General features: G+C 36.0%; 1 protein-coding gene across 1 annotated transcript in view; it reads right to left on the reverse strand.

Annotated features, from left to right (window-relative positions):
* Positions 1-21,086, reverse strand: part of STX18 (syntaxin 18) — a 60,167-nt gene that overhangs the window by 12,258 nt on the left and 26,823 nt on the right. The window contains exons 2-5 of the mRNA XM_069014455.1: positions 14,004-14,071; positions 3,292-3,407; positions 2,142-2,219; positions 1,972-2,038 (exon numbers count right to left, since the gene is read on the reverse strand). Of these exons, the coding sequence (XP_068870556.1) occupies positions 1,972-2,038; positions 2,142-2,219; positions 3,292-3,407; positions 14,004-14,071 (329 nt within the window). The remainder of the gene's footprint in view (positions 1-1,971; positions 2,039-2,141; positions 2,220-3,291; positions 3,408-14,003; positions 14,072-21,086) is intronic.

A 21,086-nucleotide genomic window follows, 5' to 3' on the forward strand; every position in this document is an offset into this window, starting at 1 on the left:
AGCTTTTCTTTCTGCTAAACTAGTCCTAACCACCAGAACTTTTTAACCAAAAAATGTGAATGAATACATAAAGGCAACTTCTGTAAGAAAACTGTAACACTCAAGCAATTTGTTGAAGAGCTTAGGGTAGTTATCCATATAAAAGGGAACATATTTCTATGGCAAACTTTTCAGTATGCATATATTTTAAATTGACTAAACTGCAGGAAAGAAGAGCTGCACTATGATTAATTTATTTCTAAAGAAACATATTCCTTTATTGTTTGTTGTCCTTACTTTGCACAGTATGGGAATACAGGAAACTTTCAATTTAAAACGAACAAAGTGTCTGGGATGCATTGTTTAAAGAATGCCTAGTTCTTTTAAGAGAAAGAACACGTTCTTATCACATAAAGCACCTGCTGAAATCCTCAGGGAAATTACAAATCAACTATACTATTTTTCTTTAAGTCATAATAAAGATTGGGTTATGCCCTGTGATTTACTTAAATTGAATTTGAATTTAAATGACTATTTAGCCATTACATCACATCTGCAATGCAAACAGACTCCACCTGGTTAACATCTGTTTTCTAGTTCTTACATCCATAAAGAGAGGCATAGAGGGACCCTCCAATATTGCATAAAAAGAATGTATCTTCTGGGTTAATTCTTAATGCCTTACTTCTCTTTAGTTAAGTGGTACTCTAACTTCTGAAATAATGCATCAAATTGAGATATTTTCTGAATGTGGGATTTCAAACGGAAACAGTAACATAAGAGTACAATGGAAGAGCTAGTATTCATTAGCCACTGCTACGACTGCAGGAACAATGCTATCTTTCTTTGAAGCTCTTTCACATTAAGAATACTGATAAGATTCTGTATTTCTATACATGAAAAATATCACACCATTTATTTCTGTATGTTTTTTTTCTGAAAAGTTATAGGAGCTACAAAAACACCAACGCCTTACTTTTCACTCATTGCTTCTCACCAAATTTCAGAAGTGGTTTGGGGTATTTTGTTTTCTTGGTTTCAGCTTGTACTACTATTTATGTCTCATGAGGATATATGTGAGTGAATCTAATTGTGCTTAATCATGCTGAATGATTCTGAATAACATATACTTATGTATTTTTCAAAACATCTCTCCAGGTTCAGTGTAACTGTAGCTGGTCAAGCCAAACACCAAACTGATAAACCAGCATCAAGTCTTGGAAAAGTGCTCAAGAATTTATTTATGTGCATGTTCAAGAACTATATATTTTTAAATTAAAATATAGATAATGGACCTTGAGGTTACTATTCAAATAATGCAGTGAGAAGACATGGAAAGCCATGTATTAAAATAAACTGCAAACCTGCTCATTTTCCCTATCAATCTCCCAATTGGGAGTATGCAGGAAAAGAAAATGAAGAAGTACAGGGTTTGAAACGACTGTAAAAGAAATCCCACCAGACCAAAAAGGCATCAAAGCACATCACCTTTAACGTCTCCTAGACATTTTCAGCTCTACATTAGCAGCCTTAACAAATGCCACTATAGGAAGTGGAAGCTCTTGTTTCAGTTCAGAAGTTACATTCTAGTTTTTTATTTTCATCATGTTTCTGCTTGCCATGAACACCTGCCATCTCAAGTAGTATTTACTAACAACACAGTCACTTGCTTTAGCAGAAAGATAGGACCTTTAAAAAAAGGCAAAAAAAATTTTTTGGTGAATTTGTAGAAGTCAAATAGGTTTATTAACCCACATTTTACTGATTTGGTGCTTTTATACCTAAATGAAAAGTATAACACTTTAATGGCAGCCATTTTCAGATTTAACTTTACATGCCCAAAGTGTAATGCACCTGCTGACAGCAGAAGTTGCTCATCCAACCACAAATTTCTATTAAAACAATCTCCTTAGAATCTAAACATGGACAATAGTTTTGCTGAATTTCCTACAAGTGAAAGGCACATTAAAACTTTTTTTTGACACTACTCACAATCTCTTCTTATCTATCACTCGCTTAACTCGGATGGCTCTTTGTTCAGAATACAGCTTGCACACTCCTGTTCAAGACAGCAATAAACAAAATTTCAGGTTAGAAGAGCAAGATTCCTTTCTTGGAAAATGCAATAATCCAATTTTAACTATTCAATAAATACTAAGTACTTTTTAAGTAATCTTCAATGAAGTCCAAGACAGCTGTTCTGTGCTCCTTTACCTGAGCAGACTGGACACCCTTGTGTGCTGAAAAACAAAAGAAATATATAAGACAATCTTTTAACTTTTTACTGAATTCCACAGCTGTTTGCACTTTCAGTTGGTATGCAAGTTATATCCAAAAGCCTACTCACATTTTATACATGTTACATATTAGTACTTCTTTCAAACATAGCTATATTTAAATTAGATTCTCTAAAACAGCAAGTCATTACAACAAACCAAAAACTGAAAATAACTAGTATCCTATAGTATTTTTATATATGCCAGGGAGTTCTACTATGTCAGTTGAATTCTAAACAGCAATAGGTGTCACCTAGCTAAGCACAGCAAAACAGATCTAGAGATTTAACTAGCTTAAATTATTGAACTTTCTCTGGTGCATAGACTATGTGGAAATATTTGGGATTTATTGTGTCAAACATCCTTTTAATTAAATATATTGACATTTCCCATTTTTGTATGATGTAGTTCTCATGCATGACTGATGTTCAGTGATTCTGAATAATGCTACAACTATGTTTAGATGGCATTTCAAAGCTGATGAAAATCTTTCGTGTATTGATTAAATACAGAGATGCAGCAAGTCAACTTGAACACAAATTCTATGACTTTCACAAGATAGTGTAGCAAAGGTATGAACCTATATTCAAGCTGCCAAAAATGCTTTTAATTTACCAGGACACTGTTAAAGTTATTTAATTATCTCAAACTTGAAAGTATTATACCTGTAATACCTTACAGGTAGACAAGCTAGAAGAAGACAATCACCAAATTTAGAAAGCTTTGGTTTAGGCCTCTGTGCCACAGTGCTGAATTACTACTCAAGCAGTAAATATTTAAGACTTTTTTTTCACTTGTTAACTGGTGTATTTGAACAAATAAATAAAATTCTATGCTCTGGCTTCTCTTTCCACTATCATTAGAGAAAATTAATTACAGTACTAATCAGCCAACGGGATTACACATGCAAACAAAAAGGCAGTAAGACTTCACCAATAGCTTTCCTAAAGCATTTCAGATTCACCATGTAATACTCAGCATTACCTTAGCCTTTATCAAGAACTAAGAAAAAACATGTAAGAGCTGCTTAGTTTACCTTCTGTTCTGAGCTGATGAATGGCATCAGCACACGTTCTCATGAACACCTGGGCATCTTGATCTATCTGGTCACGCTCTGTATCCGTCATCCTCACATACTCAGACATAATATGGCTGAGAAACAAGACAAACTTGTCACTTAAAAAATCCCCAGTATAAAATCCGCAAGTACACACCTCAGACCCTTCTTCTGACTCACCATCTTTGCAAAAACTTTTCTGCAACACTGATTTTCACAGAAAAAGTAATAAAAAGTACAGGAACTACCACTGATAAAAATGCCACTCCTGTAAAGCCGGGAGGCTTTTTTTTAGAACACTTTTACTAGTAAAGTATGTAAAAAAAAGCAGTATCTCCTATCATCTTGAACATAATCTAATACGGAGCAGATAAGCAGAAATCAGAAAATATATCATTGCCCTCAGTACTTATTGCAATGAAGTGTCCTAAAAACGCAAAACCAATTAAGATAAAGGAATAGCTCAAATACAGAAAGAAGTACAAAAAAAAGGTAACTTATTTTACTTAAATATGTTTTCATTATCCTGAAGACAGTGTTTCATTTTTAAAGTAGCTGTACTATGAAATCTGTGAATTTAAACTAGAGGAAGAATACTGGAAAATAACACACAATTTTAATATCAAATTGACTGCAATATTTATTAAAACCTGTTCCCATTGTTTATTTCTATTTTAAATTATACATTATGCATTTAGCATTTTCTAATGTTATTAATGTATCTTTTTGTTGCTAAATCAATAAAAATGAAGGCCTGTCCTTAAAATATTAACTCACTGTAGGTAACCACCAGAAGCATACTGTATAAATGTATTTAACAGTGTTTCCACAGCCAGAGGTGACAGGATGATAAAACTCTGCTACAGAAAAAAAAAAAAGGCAAAAACCCCCCATCATCTTGGGTTTCCTGATGATGCAGTGATCACAGCCTATTATATCTGCTTTTTAAAAAAGGAAAGAAAACCTCACTTCATACCTGCATTTGAAATTATTATTTTTATATGTGAAAATTTCCTCATGTGTAATGCAACTACAATAACGCAGTAATACAAGTAAAAAGAGAGTATCTTCAATACTTAAACCTGATATCCTTAGAGATCTCTTACACACTTCACTGCAATAATGCCAAAGTTCCCCTGTGTCTGCAGCAAACCCAGCCACAGGAATGCCCACCAGCTCACACAACCCCATCTCATCAACTCATCCTATACAAACCCTGCATCATCACTGTACTGCAAGCATGGGTCCAGATCTCCTCCACAAAGCTTTAAGGTATAATACTCTAAAGTCTTTGAGTATTATATCAAAATCTCTTCATTCCCATCCCATATTACTGGTTTTACTTAAAAAAAATCAGCACATGGTTCATCTGGCTTGAAAATTAGTCTCTGCTTACTGATCCGCTAGTACACAAGCACAGATTAGCAAGCAAATAGTAAGACAAACGAATTAGAAGTAATACTCTGTATTTTACATGTTTGTTTCCAAAACTGCCATGTATTTGATATCTAAATATCAAGGCTTTTTTCTCCCTCTGGTTAAAACTATTCTAAATGTCATAAAATTATTTTTTATTCCTCACAGAAAACCAGCCATATGTAGTGTTTCCATTTATCTTTGAGTACCTGAATTGTTCTCCTTTGTTCAGGACAGACAGGTTTCATAAATTTGTGGCAAAATCCCTATCACAGCTGTAATCAGTGTTTTTCTAAGCTGGAACTCTAAATCACACTTTCTGAGAAAGTAGCTTCTGAATGATGAAAGATTTGAAATTGCCTGATTTTAGAAATATCTGATAAGAGAGGATTTCCCCAACTTGGCTGAGCTGACATATTGTCAGTTACAAATGCAACACAAGATAATTCATATTGTTAAATATATTGGGGCAGACCTCTCCACTACTCCCTCTGCACAGCTTGTATAAGTATTTTTGTTGCTAGTCTGTCGGATAAGCAAGTTCAAGCCAGGAAATCCATTCCTACATCCATCTCCACACAGGCCAAGACAGAAGGGGACCATTAACATCGTCTGGTATGGCGTAATTCATAATATCCTTCAGTGAGCTCAGCCTAGAGAGTTACTTGAGCATGTTGGGGCACGCGGATTTAGGGAAATAAGGGTGGAGTAACAGCTGCATGATGGCTCCTTGATGAAGAAAAAACTCCACTCTTCTATTTCAGATTACGATAATAAATTCTGGCTGGTCTGCTACTGAACAGGATATAAAGTTCTTGTCTTTATATGTCTAGGATCTTGTAATCTTCCTGGCTTTGTGGTATTTGCAGAGTTCTACACTTTCCATGCACTTTTCAACATAAGAGGGTAAAATAAAGATTACAAAATGCAAACCAGAATTTTCTTTTCAATCAATTCAATAAATACGAAAAAACTTGCCTCAGGCACACTTCCCTTTTTACTAACAGTTTAACTAGCGGCAGTGTAGTGATACAGTCAGGATAATTGCAACAGCTTCTTAACACTGGGAAACCAGTTGTTCAGTTACTTTTCCTAGTTACTTATAGAAAAACAGGGTAGATCAAATTCTTAAATAGGAGTTTCACAGCTTCAAAGCTAGTAAAATGCAGCTTAATTCAGTAAACAAGAAACAGAATACTTTTCCTTTTGTAACTGCTTACAGCTTACATAGAGTCTGGTACCAGAGCTTTTGAACATGAGCTGGTCAAGCCACTCAGAGGGAAGGATACCTGAAACCCAAACTCCTTGGGAAGGCAAGAATGGAGTCATACAACCACATCCCATTATGTCAAAACACATATGGCATCCACTAGTACTAACAGGGTACTGAAGTCCCCAGTGCACTCCCCAGTAAATCTGTACATGGAGATTATACTGAAAATCCATTTAATCACCATCCTCTACCGGAAGAGGAACTGTTCATTAAAATAAAACAGGCCAAAGAAAACCAAAACCACATAAAAACATCAAACAAAAACCAATAGAACAGAAAAAAAATTCAGCTGTGTCTTGTATGTCAGAGATACAGATGCATGCTCAGAAGTGCAATGGCAGTATCACGGCAGTGGACTGATCCACCACTAGACCAAGAAAGGCCGAGCAAATCAGGTTTTTCAGAAGCAATCAGAGTAAGTAGCCAAGACATGCACAGATAAAGAAGGAAGAAAGGAGGAAAAGAAATTCCTCTGGATTTTCATCCTTGTCAATATGAGAAAACTTCATAAGAAACTTGGGCTGGAAGGTAACTTGGTTTATTTGTGATTTTTAACAGTGGGTGAAGAGTACAATGAAGACAATGACCATCAAGTAGGCAGACTTTATTAGTCTAGAAAAATGAGTAGGTTAAATTGCAGAGAAAATGCAAACCTAAAAAGAAACAGAAAAGAATTTGGATGAACTAGTAGTTTTCATATAGAAATTACATTATGATAATTTGCAACTCTGCCCTTGATGAAAAGGAAGAGTAGGCAATACAGTGAGAGATCAACTGATCGTTGCTGAGCTCAAACAGAAAGATCAGAATAGAAAGTGCAAATTAGTTCTGGTTTCTACTGACAAGTCTAAAGGAATACAGCATGCAGGGACACTCAGAAAAGGGTCAACTGCAGGGTGAGACAACTGGGAAGGGATGCCAGTGACAACAAGAGATTGCTCTGCAAACATTACTATAAGAAACAACAAAGAATACGGTCTTGGCTTGTTACTCAGCAGAGAAGTAAAATTATATGCAGAGTATGAATTAATTCTAGATGTTTATTGCTTTGTTTTGGTTTTTTTTGCACTTTCATCATTAACGTCACTTAAAAGCTGCAGTTACTATTCCTTTTAGCTTACTGCTTCTAAATCATCTGGGTCACATTTAATACCTCTGACATTTTAAAAAGATCATAATTCTTTGTTGGTATTATCATCAACAATAGCAAGTGTCAGCTAATGTATTAGTCAACAGGCCACTGAGTGAATAGGGTATGAGAGAGAGAGCTATGTGACCCAGGTCATAGCACAAGTGTACCTGAAGGTGCAGTGGCTCCTGGGACAATGCTGAAGGTAAACTTGATGAAGTACATATCCCTCCTATCTGTGTAACAAAGCTGTGCTCTTGAACAGAACCAACCAACTTCCAAAAAAGCCCAGGGCATATGCACATTCATACAGTGTGCAGAGACAGGAGACCAAGCCCTGAAATAAAATGGGAAATGCATCAAATGACAGGATGTATCCTCACTGCCAAGAACTAGGAGAGAATAAGCAAATGACAGACTGATAAAAAGACTATCTTTGAAAATAGGGTTAAAGGGACAAAAAAAAAGCAGAGGACTTGTAGACCACTCAGCCTAGAAAAATACAGTAATAAATAAGTAATATTTAAGCACTTAGGAAAGACCAAAAAGATTACCAGCAGCCAAGATGTACCAGTAGTACATCATAGGCAGTGTAATTTACTGCTGGGATGCAGTAACAGGTCTTATGGATGGATGACAAGCAATCACAGCTGTATTTTAGTGTGCCTTTTCTTCCATCTCATGTAACATTCTCACAAGCTACCAGTGAATAGATGAGTTAGAAGAAATATGAATGTGAAAAAGCAAAGTTGAACTTGGGGGTAGTTATACACCAAAACAGAAGGAAACACTGAGTTGTGCTCCACAGGATTTTGTCCCGAATCTGATGCCATTTAATACTTTCATTAACAACTCAGCAGAATGGAGTATATACTTACTAAACTTTCAGAGGCATAAAGTTAAGCAAATTAAAACTGTATCAGGAGAACAAGACTTCAATTCAAAACAACACTGCCTGGAGAAATGACATGAAGAATTTTAATAAGGAATGGTCAGAAGCTCTTTGCTGCAGCAAGAACAATTATCTGAACCCACAGAGAATGGGGAACAACTGATTAGGCAACAGTTCTTCAGAAAGTCATTTGGGATCATACTGGATCATAAACCAAACACAACAACAACATGTTGTTGCATAAAAAGTCATCATTACAATGAGATTCATTATTCTAGTAACATGGATATGGAAACAGGAAAAAGCAGAGTGAGAATACGAAATCTCCACTGTAAGAAATATTTAAAAGCAAGCAAAACACTAATCATTCTCTTTTCAGGTGTTTCAGCCATGCTCCTTCTAGCCTAACATTTCTATGATCCTATTTTGCTGGCAAAGCACAAGGAAACAAAGTTGATGTTACATCAGCTTTTAGAGTTAGTAATTCTGCTGGTGCATAAAATAACTTCTGCATACTAATCCAATAAAGATTACAAATCAAGAAGAAAAATTTCATTTTCCTCCAGCAGTGTATTACAAAAGAGAGAGAAGCAATAAGCAGAAATAAATGAGTTGTAAAATAATAGAGATTTGCCCAACTTACCACCTGCACATACTGCCTTGCAAATCCACACAGAAACACTCCCCATGTGTTAAGTTCACATATGTGTATGTATAACGTTGGTGGCAAATACAGGAGTCACATTCTTCCCTTTGGGCATCTAGTGTATTGTAAATTGTTTGATTTCTTACTTAAGAAAGTTTTGTGCATTTTCACTAACTGCCTTCTTCCATCCAAATGCTGTCTGACATAAATCCAAGCTAAAAGGTTGTCACTCAAATGACAAAACATTCCACAACTTTTACACAGTTGTTTTAATTCTGGTTGGAAGCTTCAGGTACTAAAATAGGCAATACAGGCATACCTAAATTGGTATTCTCAGTTTTTTTAAATATTGCTCAGAAATTCCAGAGTGCTACTATTAAAAATTACTATTTCTGAAATGTGATATATGAATTCAGTGCAAAGAAAGAAGATAAATAATTTGAAAAGAATTCCCTGAAGAACACAAAAATACACTCCTCCAGGAAGAAAGTCTTTACCGATCATCTACATGTTTTACTACCTCAATATGAAAATGCAAGCCTTGCTTCCTGTAAAAATGTGATTAAGTCAAGACAAGAATGCAGCCTGGCATTGTATAAGAGTCAGTAAAACACTATTTTTAGAGTTCTTTAATGGCTACTTCTTTTACTGTTAAATACAAGGAAACACTCTCTACAAAATGCTGTGTAAGCATTCAATGATTTTCTATTAAGTGGCAAAGGATTTATTGCCTTGAGATAGAGAAATGCTTAAGATAGATAAATGCTAGGACAGGAGGCATAATTACTGGGCTCCAACATTATTTTTTAAGACAGAAAGATAATTTGTAAATAATTTTTTCAGGGTATATTATTTGCAATTAACAACAAATGTTCAAACACTTAATTGCACAGAAGGACCACAGAAGCATGTAACGAAGATACATCAAAAGCCACCCATGCAGCTTTCTGGTGGAAAAAGTGACATTTCTATTCAGAAGTCACCTAAACTACACTGATCAACGACACAAGTACCTCTGCAGTTGCAAAACACACTTAACTAGATGTCTAATATTCCCAGATGGAAAGCTCTTCTCCCAAATATTTTTCTTTTGAGGTGTTCTGTGATCAGAATCTAGAACTCTCTCAATTCCTTTCCAATGTCTCATTAAAACAGTAGGAATAATGACTGGTCTTTAAACTGCTCAAACCTTGAAAGAGCCTTCAGAGAAATTGATGGCTGTGAAAGAATCCCAAGAGGATCATTTCAAATTCCCAAGTGTTAGGGTACTACAGCTAGTTCCTTGAACTATACTTAACACAAACATATGAACTGTCTTGATGGCTCAGTGATCAAAAACATGAAGGAGCTGATGATGAAAAGCAAAGGTGCAAGTTGTTCACAGATGAGACATCAGAGAAGTTACCAAAGACTGAAGACAGGATCTCTCCTAGCACAGTGTAAAAAGCAGCACAGCAACACATTACAGCAAACGGACTGAGAGGAAGAATACAGAATGTATAGCAGCCAATTCACTAAAAATGGGACCTCATCTGAAATCCTCATCTGAAAGCAGTTATTGTTCAATAAGAAAAAATGAAAAAGTACCCACATCTTGTTAACAATTTCAGGACTCAAGAGTCCCTGACCTCTCCTTTCCAGAAACAGTGATCAACTTTGTGCACTGGTTTCGCTTGGGATAGGGTTAATTTTCTTCCCAGCATCAAGTACAGGGTTGTGTTTTTGTTTTGTGTTGGAAACAATGCTGATAACTCAGGGATGTTTTTGTTATTGCTGGGCAGTGCTTACACAGAGCCAATGCCTTTCCTGCTCTGCATCCCACCCCACCAGTGAGGAGGCTGGGGGTGCACAAGGAATTGGGAGGGGACACATCCAGGACAGCTGACCCCAACTGACCACAGAGATATCCCAGATCATACGGCATCATGCTCAGCATATACAGCTGGGGGTAGAAAAGAGGAAGGGTGGAAATATTTGACATTTGTCTTTCCAGTTCACTGTTACGTGTGATGCAGCCCTGCTTTCCCGGGGATGGCTGAACACCTGCCCACCCATGGTGAATCAATTCCTTGCTTTGCTTTGCTTGTGCACGCGGCTTTTTCTTTCCCTATTAAGCTGCCTTTATCTAAAACCATGAGTTTTCCCACTTTTACTCTTCTGATTCTCTCCCCCACCCCGCAGTGAGTGAGCAGCTCTGCAGGCCTGAGCTGCCAGCTGGGGTTAAACCATGACCAAAAATTCCGTATCACAGTAGGCAAAAACCCTACATGTAAGAGAAAGGAAATAAATCCTAATAAAGAGAAGAGGATAAAGGTGCAGTGGCCTGTAAGCCAGCAAGCTTAGATCACTACACCAAGAATGTCATGTGTTTTGCCACTTTGATATTTTGTAGGTAATAGTCATAATCAAGAAGAAAGAAGGTGAATAAGCAATTACTAATTCAATTAAGGTATTTCAGTTAAATAGCTAAAGTTTGATAAAATAGGTCAGGGCCTTGGTTTCAAATAACCCTTATTTCAACTGACTTTCTCATTACTAAAAATTTTCCTCTAAAAATGAATTAAAGACATACCCTCTGTAGCAGGATATTTCATGTATGCCAAAAATAAAAACTCCATTATTAAAGAATTCATAGTCTTCAAAGGTAAGGTCAAAGAAGCAATCAAGAACCTCAATGCAGTGCATGATGAAGAAATTTTAAAAGACATTCAATAATATGACTTGTTAACTCAAAAGCTCAATTTCACCAACACATTGTGCTATACTTGGGAAAACCAACAGCAGGACTGACAAAATACACAGTAGTAATTTTGTTCATGAAATCTGACATCTCCTACATACATTTCAGAACAGCCTTTTAGTATTGCTCAAATTGCTCAAAAACTGTCCCCATTACTTGAGTATTAGAGTTATTAAAACTGCTGTCTTGAGTGAGTGAGGCATTTGCTAAGACTGTAAGACTGACAGCATGGATGCTATGATGTTCTTTGCATCCATGAAGTAGAACAGCACAGGTAATCTATATGGAATTTGACATTTTTATGTCAAAATAAACATAAACAATTTAAGTTTGACTATTAAGGACAGAATCAACTGCGATCGCAGATGAGATCTGCAGGATTATTTTATGGTTTAATAAAGGAAATGACACTTCTTTCCTCTCCTTAATGAAGACTTGGGTGGTGGGAGAGGAAGGTGAAAAGCACTGAGAATTACCATAATAACTTGTTGCAACAGCATTTACAAAAAGAACATTAAAAGTTTCTAGAAATCAGAATAACCAGGACACATTTTTACTCTAACCACTTCCATTTTATGTACACTACTGTTAATAAAATACAAACACTACCCAAAATTTAACCACCACTGACTGCTCTTACTGCAATTATTTGCAGTTTCTCCACCTCTGCATGTATACGAAGTTTTCAGAGTACACTCAGTTATGTCAGTATTAAACTGCTGGCTCCACCTAGTGTTGTTTATGCGCTATGCCAACAGGCACTGATGAGCAGAGAGCCACGGAGCTGTGCACTACTTCTGCTTGCTCCTTGGGAAAGCATCTCCCATCCACCTCACACACAGAACTGTGCACACCCCAAGCAGCATTTTCACCAGCACTGACCATGAATATGGCCTCTCACTAACAAAATAAGCCATCTTACATTTTTTGTTTTGATGCCTTGAGAGGCCATCTAAAACCAGACACTAGACAAGAAAAAGGGAATAAAGGTAGGTATTTATTTGAAGGGCCTTCAAAGGTACCCCCTGGGGAGCCGGAAGCTACTTCCAAGATGGACAACAGGTCACGAGTTCTTCACACTTTTATAAGTTTGGTTCATTTGTATATCAGGGTTAATTCTCCAGTTAAAGCTTCAGTTAATGATGTAGTTTCCCCAAGCTTGCCCCCTCCCTTTGGAGGCTTTGGTTTACGTTTTGGGCTTAGGATGGTCTGGGTGTCCTTGGAGAGCAGGCCTGGAGAGGCTTTGTTATGTCTACCTAGCACGAGAGAGCAGAAGTTAACAGGCTACAAGAAACTTCAGAGTTACCCACTGGGCAGTGCAGGATTTGAAAAATATGAACATTAAAACCTAAGGCATCAGTTTCACTTTCAAAACAACAAAATACAGCTTTTAAACTCTTGTGGAGACAAAAAAGAGTGCCAGAAGTCTTTTGGTAACTTACACAGAATGCACTTCGATTTCACTGATGAGGCAGTATTGCTATTACTGTGACAGACCATTTCAGGCCTAGAAGTCGTTTTTCAGAAAAATAGTTCCTCCAATACGGACTGACCCTAAGGAATAGCAGATGGCTCATCTATTCTTTTGGTCTTTTCCATAAGGAAAAAGGGAAAGGAAATCTGTCTGGATAGAACTTTAATGTGGTATCTATGAAGCTTTTAACCCAAAATGATTTTAGGCTGCATTTTATCTACCTTGATTGGAGCAACAGCTCAGCTTAGGGCTGGTGGCAGAACTGGAATGCAGACAGGGCTGACTCACTCAGTTTGCATATAACAAAACTTCTATAAAAAGCAAGTTTTACATTTCTCAGATTTTACAATTATTTGTACTCAGTTCACCTAAATACAAGCTGCAGTAACATTTAGATCTAAGGGTAACTTGATTTAGTACCTGCAGACCAGAAGATACTATTTTTTTCCTACAAACACCAACTTGTAAATTTGTATATTAATCTTCTAAAAATCCTACTACTAAAGTTACCAGCAAGTAGGCAGATACAGTAGTTTTGAATGCTTCCTAGTAGCTGAAGAGAATCAAAACTTTCTTCACACTAACTACCAGAGCTGAAGCCTACGGTTTTTATTACAGAAAAACTAATCTTGTGCTGCTGCCCCCTGACACCATCTCCTCACTGGTGTCCTTCATCAGGAATTCACATTCCAGAGTCTGAGGAGTTTGCATCACTGCCCTCCAGGACCTGCTGATGCTACTGACTGTATACTTTGGGATAACAGGTAGGTTTAGTATGACAGAATAAAAGAAAAACCTGGATTACCCTGCTGTCTCAGGAACCCCTTCAGAAACTTACTCTGCAGGTCCTTAAAAGGTGTGGGACTTTGACTGCCAGGTTATTTTCTGTCAGAACTCACCCCTAAGAGCCAGAAATAATTTTCAAATTCTGAGTCTCATTTCATTCAGGTTCACCATTTTCTTGTGACAGCACTATTCTTCATCTTATAGTGGTTTACCGTGAGCCAATTAATAACAATCTCTGTTTTGATTTTAGTCATTATGCCTATAGGTTTTTAAGGTGTTCACTTTATAAGCATTAAGATAAATAAATAAATAGATAAATCACAGTACACACATACCTGTAAGCATTAATGTAATCCTTTCTGTGTTGTAGAAGAAAATCTTTCAGCTTCCCAATATGAGAAATCTAAATGAATTGAAACCATAATTAGTTTTCAGATAACTATTTTGTTTAAAGTTCAGTATTCCACACTTCAAATGTGAATTCATAAAATTTTTATTCTATAGTTAAATAGAATAATAAAATTTACTCTTTTATACTAGAATTTTCACATTTTCCAAGCAGTCAATACATAAAAATAATCTAAAAAAGATCTGTTGTATGAAGGTCCAGCTTTTCTTCCCAAAAGCATAAACTAAACAGTAAATATAACTATAATATTAAACATTAAAAATATTAAACAAGGTAACACAAAACATTATCTAAATTGTCAATCCAGAATTTAGTGACTCCAGAATTTAATGTACACTTCGGAAATAAATTCATTTTGGAAGACCACACAAGAAATTTTTAAACTCTTTACTGATAAGACACACATATTCCAGTTCAGCTATCAAAACTTGTATGGCAAAGTACTGACCCTCTCCCTTCTACTTTTGCCATAACACAGTGACCAGTTTGTGCCCAAACTAAAGTAGTATCTCTTCCATCTGATAATCATTAGTAAATTTTGCCAGATCATACATCTTAATCAAATTTCCATTTCTGAATTTCCACCTTACTCTGGATAACTTTTACTATAAATCATTTTATTTTCTTTTTTAAGAAATCTTTACAAAGGTCGTTTGGAAAGCCAAAAAAAGAAAAAAAATCTGAAACAACTTTTGCAAACTTCAGTCTGATTTAAAAGATTTGGTGTAGCATAAGATGCTGCTTATTTTAGAGAATGGAGGAACTACAAGAAGTGTAGCTTAATTTGCCAGAGAAATGAGAAGACATGATGGGAAGGGGGAAGAGAATTCTATACATTAGCAGTATATATTTTCCAAGGTATGTAGAGGAAACTTTTTAAACTATATTCTCAAATATTAATTAATAATTCACTGTAAAAAAAGCATGCAAGGAATTTTACAAAACAATAGTTGTTTTAGTTTACAATAAATACGGTTTACTCCATGTATCTGGGAAAAAGCATCAGAAACTGTTCAAGTCTTAAAATCCTATTTTCATGCAAATGATCTTTGTAATTACACAAACAAAAAAAATCACAGAGAAAGAACACAGAATAGTTTGGATAAATAGAAGATTAATTCCCCCAATTATTTTTTTTCAAAAGCAGGTCTTTTAAAAAAAATGCAAGGAAAAAAATGTACTTAGTAAGACCACAGTAATTTTTACAACTCAAGGTGTTTCCTTGTGCAAATAAATAAGCCTCCATTTCCCTATTATTATTTGCTCTGTTTCAGTTTTACTACAATTCATCATACTGGATAAGGATTTTCCCTGTTTTCATGTTTCAAGTTTTTTGTGTGATTAACACAGGAAATTTCATCCAATTCATAGCAAACTGAGTTCTGTCAGTACCTTCAGGAGTTTCCTAAAGTGTGTTAGCACCATTATACAGAGTAAGAAGGGAAATAGGGCAATTCCTACAAGACCAATGAGGCCCAAAGAGTAAGCTAAACCATTCTACACTTGTTCCTTCTCATTGCCATGTTAACTTATTATTTGCACAGTAACCTCTTTCTCAGCTCAGACTTGGTATGTCATCAAATTTGCTGACTAGGTAAATCAAGCTTGTCTATGAAAGCAAAACATTTAAAACAGTTATACAGTGTTCCAATGGAACAATAATACTTAATAGGCAGAAAGTAGTACAGAGGACAAAACAAATGTAAAGTAAGAAACATTTCAAAACATTTACATTAAAGCATGAGAAAACACTGAACTAGAAAACAGATAAGCAAAATTTTGTAAGCAATAAATTTTAATATTGCTGCAATAGCTACAATTTAGGAGTGATTAACAAGCAGAAAGAATCAGAATGACAAGCAAGAACACTGTCTTACAGTAATTAATTCATCTAGTCACAAAGAGCATTCTATTTAGGCTAAAATTGTCATCATGTGTTTGAATTGCACTGACCCCACTTTGCCTCTCCTTCATTTGTAAAGCTATTTTCATGAATTTAGAATGACACCATTATGCCCATACTCACATCAAGCTCTTAGTTCCCAAGATTTGCATCAGAAGTGAGACTTCTTGTTCTAGTTTCCCTCAAATTCTAACAGCATCTTCTGCAATTCTGCACTGCTGATATTTCTTTTGCCTTTTGTTACCATGTACTACTGGCATTGCTTTGAATTAAATTTGTCACAACCGTATGAACAAAATTAACATTTTTTATTAAAAAGGTCTCGCTAGCATTAAAGGGAGAGAATATTAATTTTATTTTTAAAAATTCATTGTTTTTTTTGTATTATGCTTGATTTTCTGTAGACACAAAATATCCCTGATCATACAAACATAAATCTTGAAGATATCTCCAGGGTCAACAACTTGCAGTTATTCTGAGGTTATCAGAGGCCCACCATACACTCTTTGGAAAGTCATCAAGCTTCAGCCTAAAGGTAATAAAGCTTCTCCCTATTACAACTGAGAGGTTTTATTATAATCCTATTGCTCTTATTAAAAATAAGAACTTGTCTAATTTCTAGGTTTACTGATTACCAACTTCCATCCATCTGTTCTTGCTTCAAAATTGACCTTTCCCTTAAGGGTCTACTACCCTCCCTGCCTGTGTTTTTGACTTTACTGTCAGTAATTGTATCTATGTATCTATGTATCTATCTATCTTTTGTAGCCCAGACAAATGACCCCAAGCTTTTAGTTCCTTCTCACGAAACAGTTCTGAAGTTGCTGAACCCAGAGGTTTCCTCTGGGTTTCCAAACTTGTTCCAGTTTGTATCCATCCATTTCCAATGCAGATTACTAGAAAGGCATTCACTGGTGTTGGTTACTTTGTAACTATTTCTGCTGGAAACACCTTTTTTTCCTACTATTTTTCTAGTTCCAAGTGTGTATCTTGCTTTTACCCCACTGGTCCATGGCTTTTTCCTTATTAATTTAGTCTAGAGTCCATGACTAAACTATTCCCCAACTATACTCCAGTTGCATGACAAATCCACATTTTTTGCTAATTTTATTAAAATAGCTAAGGAATATTTTAACTTTAGGAGGGTTTTAATATCATTAGCAAATCATCGTGAATTTGGCCAAACCTAACTTTATTTCTGTAAAATGTCTTCCCTTCTGCAACAGTTTTCTCGGCCAGTTTGTCTTCCTCATCCTGGTTTCCACTGCTTCTGGGATAAATTTATGTATCTTCTCCAATTAATCTTTCAGGTAGATCTAGTAGAATTTTAAATCCCACTTGCATTTCAGCACATCCATTTTTCCACTCCATTTACCCATCCATCATAACTGCAACTTCCAATTTGCTCTACGTGCCCGTTTTCAAAACATTTATACCAATAGTTGCCACAGGTGTCAAAAGGATAGATGAAAGCAATTTGAAGAAGCACAAACACATCTGAGTATTGGCCTCTCGCCATGGTTCTCATTCTTTGCATCTGGAAACTGGCTTTCTTTCTCTCAAAGTCTGGAGCAGAGAAATAAGCCTTTCCATTAACCCTGAAATAAAGAAATTATTTCCTTCCCTCCCCTCACCCCCCAGGGATAGGAGGGCTCAGTGAAAGGCCCTTCGTAGCTGTAGCATTCTTGCACTAAAGACTACACTTATCTCACAGGGAAGAACACTGCTGAATTTCCACATAACTGACATTTCTAGGAGAATCAGTGGAATAAAATACCTTCCCTCACAATATTGTGAGCACCAGTTTTATCATTATAGCAACAGCATCTTGAGCTTCTGTTCACTACTGGAATACAGTGGGTTGTCTTCCTTCTAACAGTGAAGACCACCTAGGACCAGGCTCTCCCTCTTCTCATTCCCACTGACACTCCCTTGAGGGTCAATACCACACCCCGAAACACTGAAATTACTTTTTTTTTTTTTTAATTACTCTTCTGGAAAGACTTGGTTTCTTTCATTTCAGCTCCACAGCACAAGGGAGGGCAGGAACTGAATAGTACCAGTAGGGAACTTCCTACAGGATGCATCTGCCATGAATCAATAAGGTATATTTAATTACAACCTAAGAAATTCAACATGATAACCTCCTAAGCTCAGGTACTGAATCTGGAGACTCCAGGTATAACTTAAGAACTCCCAAGTGTAGTTCTGACCATGAAAACCCAACTGGTTTACAGTAAAGCAGCAGCAGTTTGCCACTGTGTGGCAAACAAAAGCATGACCATCGTGCAAGTGAAAAACACTATAAATTCACATTAAAGCTTGTAATGTAACATTTTAGAAGTGACTTTAGGTTCCAGTTTGCACTTGATCCTCACTGTAAACTATCTATAATACATATATCTGTGGTTTGCTGCCACTATAGATTTTTTAAACAACTCTTACTAAAACATAAAAGCAATTATTGCATCTAATGCAGGTCCAACACAAAAGGAAGCTGTGAATGGCTGCCATCTGCTACCACAGGTGGCATGCACAGCTCTATTTATACTTGGAGCCTGCACTAGAAATGGTAGATGTTCCCCTGTTTAGAGATTTTTCTAATGATTTCAGAGCAGCCTAAGTTATTTATAAAGATGAGAAACAGGAAAGCATTGCCTCCAAAGCAGCATCTTGGTGAGACGCACAGACTTTAGAACGAAGACGCTGACTACGCTTCCTCAGTCTCTTAGCAATACATACAGCATTTCTTTCCACTCCCAACAAAGAATTGATCACTCATGAAACAGTAGGTTCCAATTTGCATGCATTTAACCCACTGCAAGAAGCAGCAGCATTGTTTACGATTAAAATGATTGGAGTAGGTTCCCGTGACATATTGTGGAGAGAATTCAACCGTGCTGAATAGTCATTTTCATTGAACAAATACAGCGTTTTATCAAATTTACTCTTCCATCAGAACAATGCACAACTATTTCCTACCATATAAAATTGACTGTTACACTTCGTGCTGTATTGCCACTGAATTTTTGAAAGGTGTACTTTGTTAAAAGAAACTTTAAAAATTACTTAAAACCAACACATAATAGAAAGGCTTTTGTAAAAGTCGTGAGAGACATGGTATTTACTGTTGATTCAGCAGCACTAACAAGCACTACTGACTATAGTGCCTTATTAACCCTAAAAACAGGGGAAAAAAAACCCAAACTAAACAAAATTACATTTGTTTTTAAAACAATTTTAAAATTACATTTAGTTTCTAAATATGTTTGAAAAACATTATCTCTAATGTCTTATCTAAATAGATTCCATCTACAGATTCATGAAAAGGTGACTATATTCTACAAGCCCCTTTGCAAAAAGCAGAGAATTTAAGATTGTTATAATATTAGTATCTAGACACCTATCAAGTTTCCAATTTCAAACATACAGTCAAGCCGAACATAGCCATTGCCTATTTCAAGAGAAATTCTGAATTTCAGTAAGACATCAGCTGAAGAACAGAAATTGGATGTTTCTGTTCAGTCTCAGTATTAGGAAGAGATACAGTAATTAGTGTAAGAAGATAAACTTGTTTTTCCAGTGTCTAAATCATATTTAGAAAAAATAATTTAAAAAAAAAATTTAAAAGGAAAAAAAAAAAAAAAAAAAGGAAATTTTCCATGGTTTGTGCATGTAACAAAGGTAAGTGTTTTCAGTAATCTGGGGAATAAAACCCAAACAGAATAGATACTATAAATGGAAGCACAATTTATATTAAATAAAATTTTAAATTAAGAGTTTTGGCTCTTACCTAAACTATTACAGTTGAAAACTAGATACAAAGGTTTTGATGCAGAAATGACTCCTATAGAGAACTTTTCCAGTACAAACTACCTTTGCTTAGATATATGAACTTTTAAAAAATAGAACATGGGAAAGGCCAGGTCCCAGATTGGTTATATTTTATCTAGGTAATATTTTAAGCACTGTCAGCCCACTGAACCAACTCAGGCTCTTGCTGGATCTTGCTAAGAACTGACAAGATTTTTGATTTTAAAGTACTGCTACTTGGATTCTACATTTCAGACACTGGAACCTTCAAAAGATGAAATTATGTAATTCGCTGGTACAGTGACATGCAACAGAGATTAAACCAATTAAATTAAACCAAAGTTTGAATCGGGAGCCGAAACTCTTGAATTGAAACGTGTGAAGACTGTTCTTTAAAGGATTTGCTGGTGAGTTCCCAGCACGCCATGAGGTGGAGCTGTGCCCCCAGGATTGATGGCAGGGACACACAGCTGCCTCCACACGTCAACCGGCCAGTTTGCAACTGATTTGTCTCTTGAGGGGATACATTTGGTTTAGGTTTCCCCAGCAAATGTGAAAGTTTCTAAAATAGGTCACGCAGATCAATTGCTCTCGTAATCTGAGACCCGAAAGAGCAAATAATATCTAAACTGTGGCGTGGGGGTGGCCCGGAGCTGGAAGTGGGGAGCAGGAGGCGAGGAGACAGCCAGCCTGGCTACCTCTAATCTCAGGAAAATTGTGACTTTGTTCAGTTTCTGCTTTACATCAGCATATATGTTACAGCAGCAGCAACGGGCAGGGAAACATTTCTTACTGCATTTTATTAGCAGCCTTGCATTTGGAGCAAAGGAATTAACCAAGAATGGGGGGGTCATGTTACTAAAATGTGTGGTACATGGAATAAGAACATTCAAAATTGAATTAATTGAATTAAAAGCCATGAAAAGGAAGAGTGAGGCTACTTGAAACTTCAAGGTAAAGATGGTACAAAGTTTTAATAATATTTTTTTTGAAAGTTTGATATTATCAGTATTTTTCTAATTTAAAATAACACAATTTTTAAAAAATATAAAATGGAAGCAAAATTTTAAGGAATCATCTCAGAAGATTTCATTAGCAATTGCAGAATATTGTGTTTGCAGAATACCACAGGCATTATTTGGTGCACATTAACAAACTGATTAAGAAACCTTTAAACTGCACTAAGAAGCAAAGCCAATTTCCTGACACCTGGTCTGGAGTAGAAAACACTTCATTTTGTTTAATATCAAACCATCAAAAAAGAAAGAAGTAAAAAAGCACTGTCTTGTACAT

This window comes from Aphelocoma coerulescens, chromosome 4, assembly GCF_041296385.1.
Source record: "Aphelocoma coerulescens isolate FSJ_1873_10779 chromosome 4, UR_Acoe_1.0, whole genome shotgun sequence".
NCBI lineage: Eukaryota > Metazoa > Chordata > Aves > Passeriformes > Corvidae > Aphelocoma > Aphelocoma coerulescens.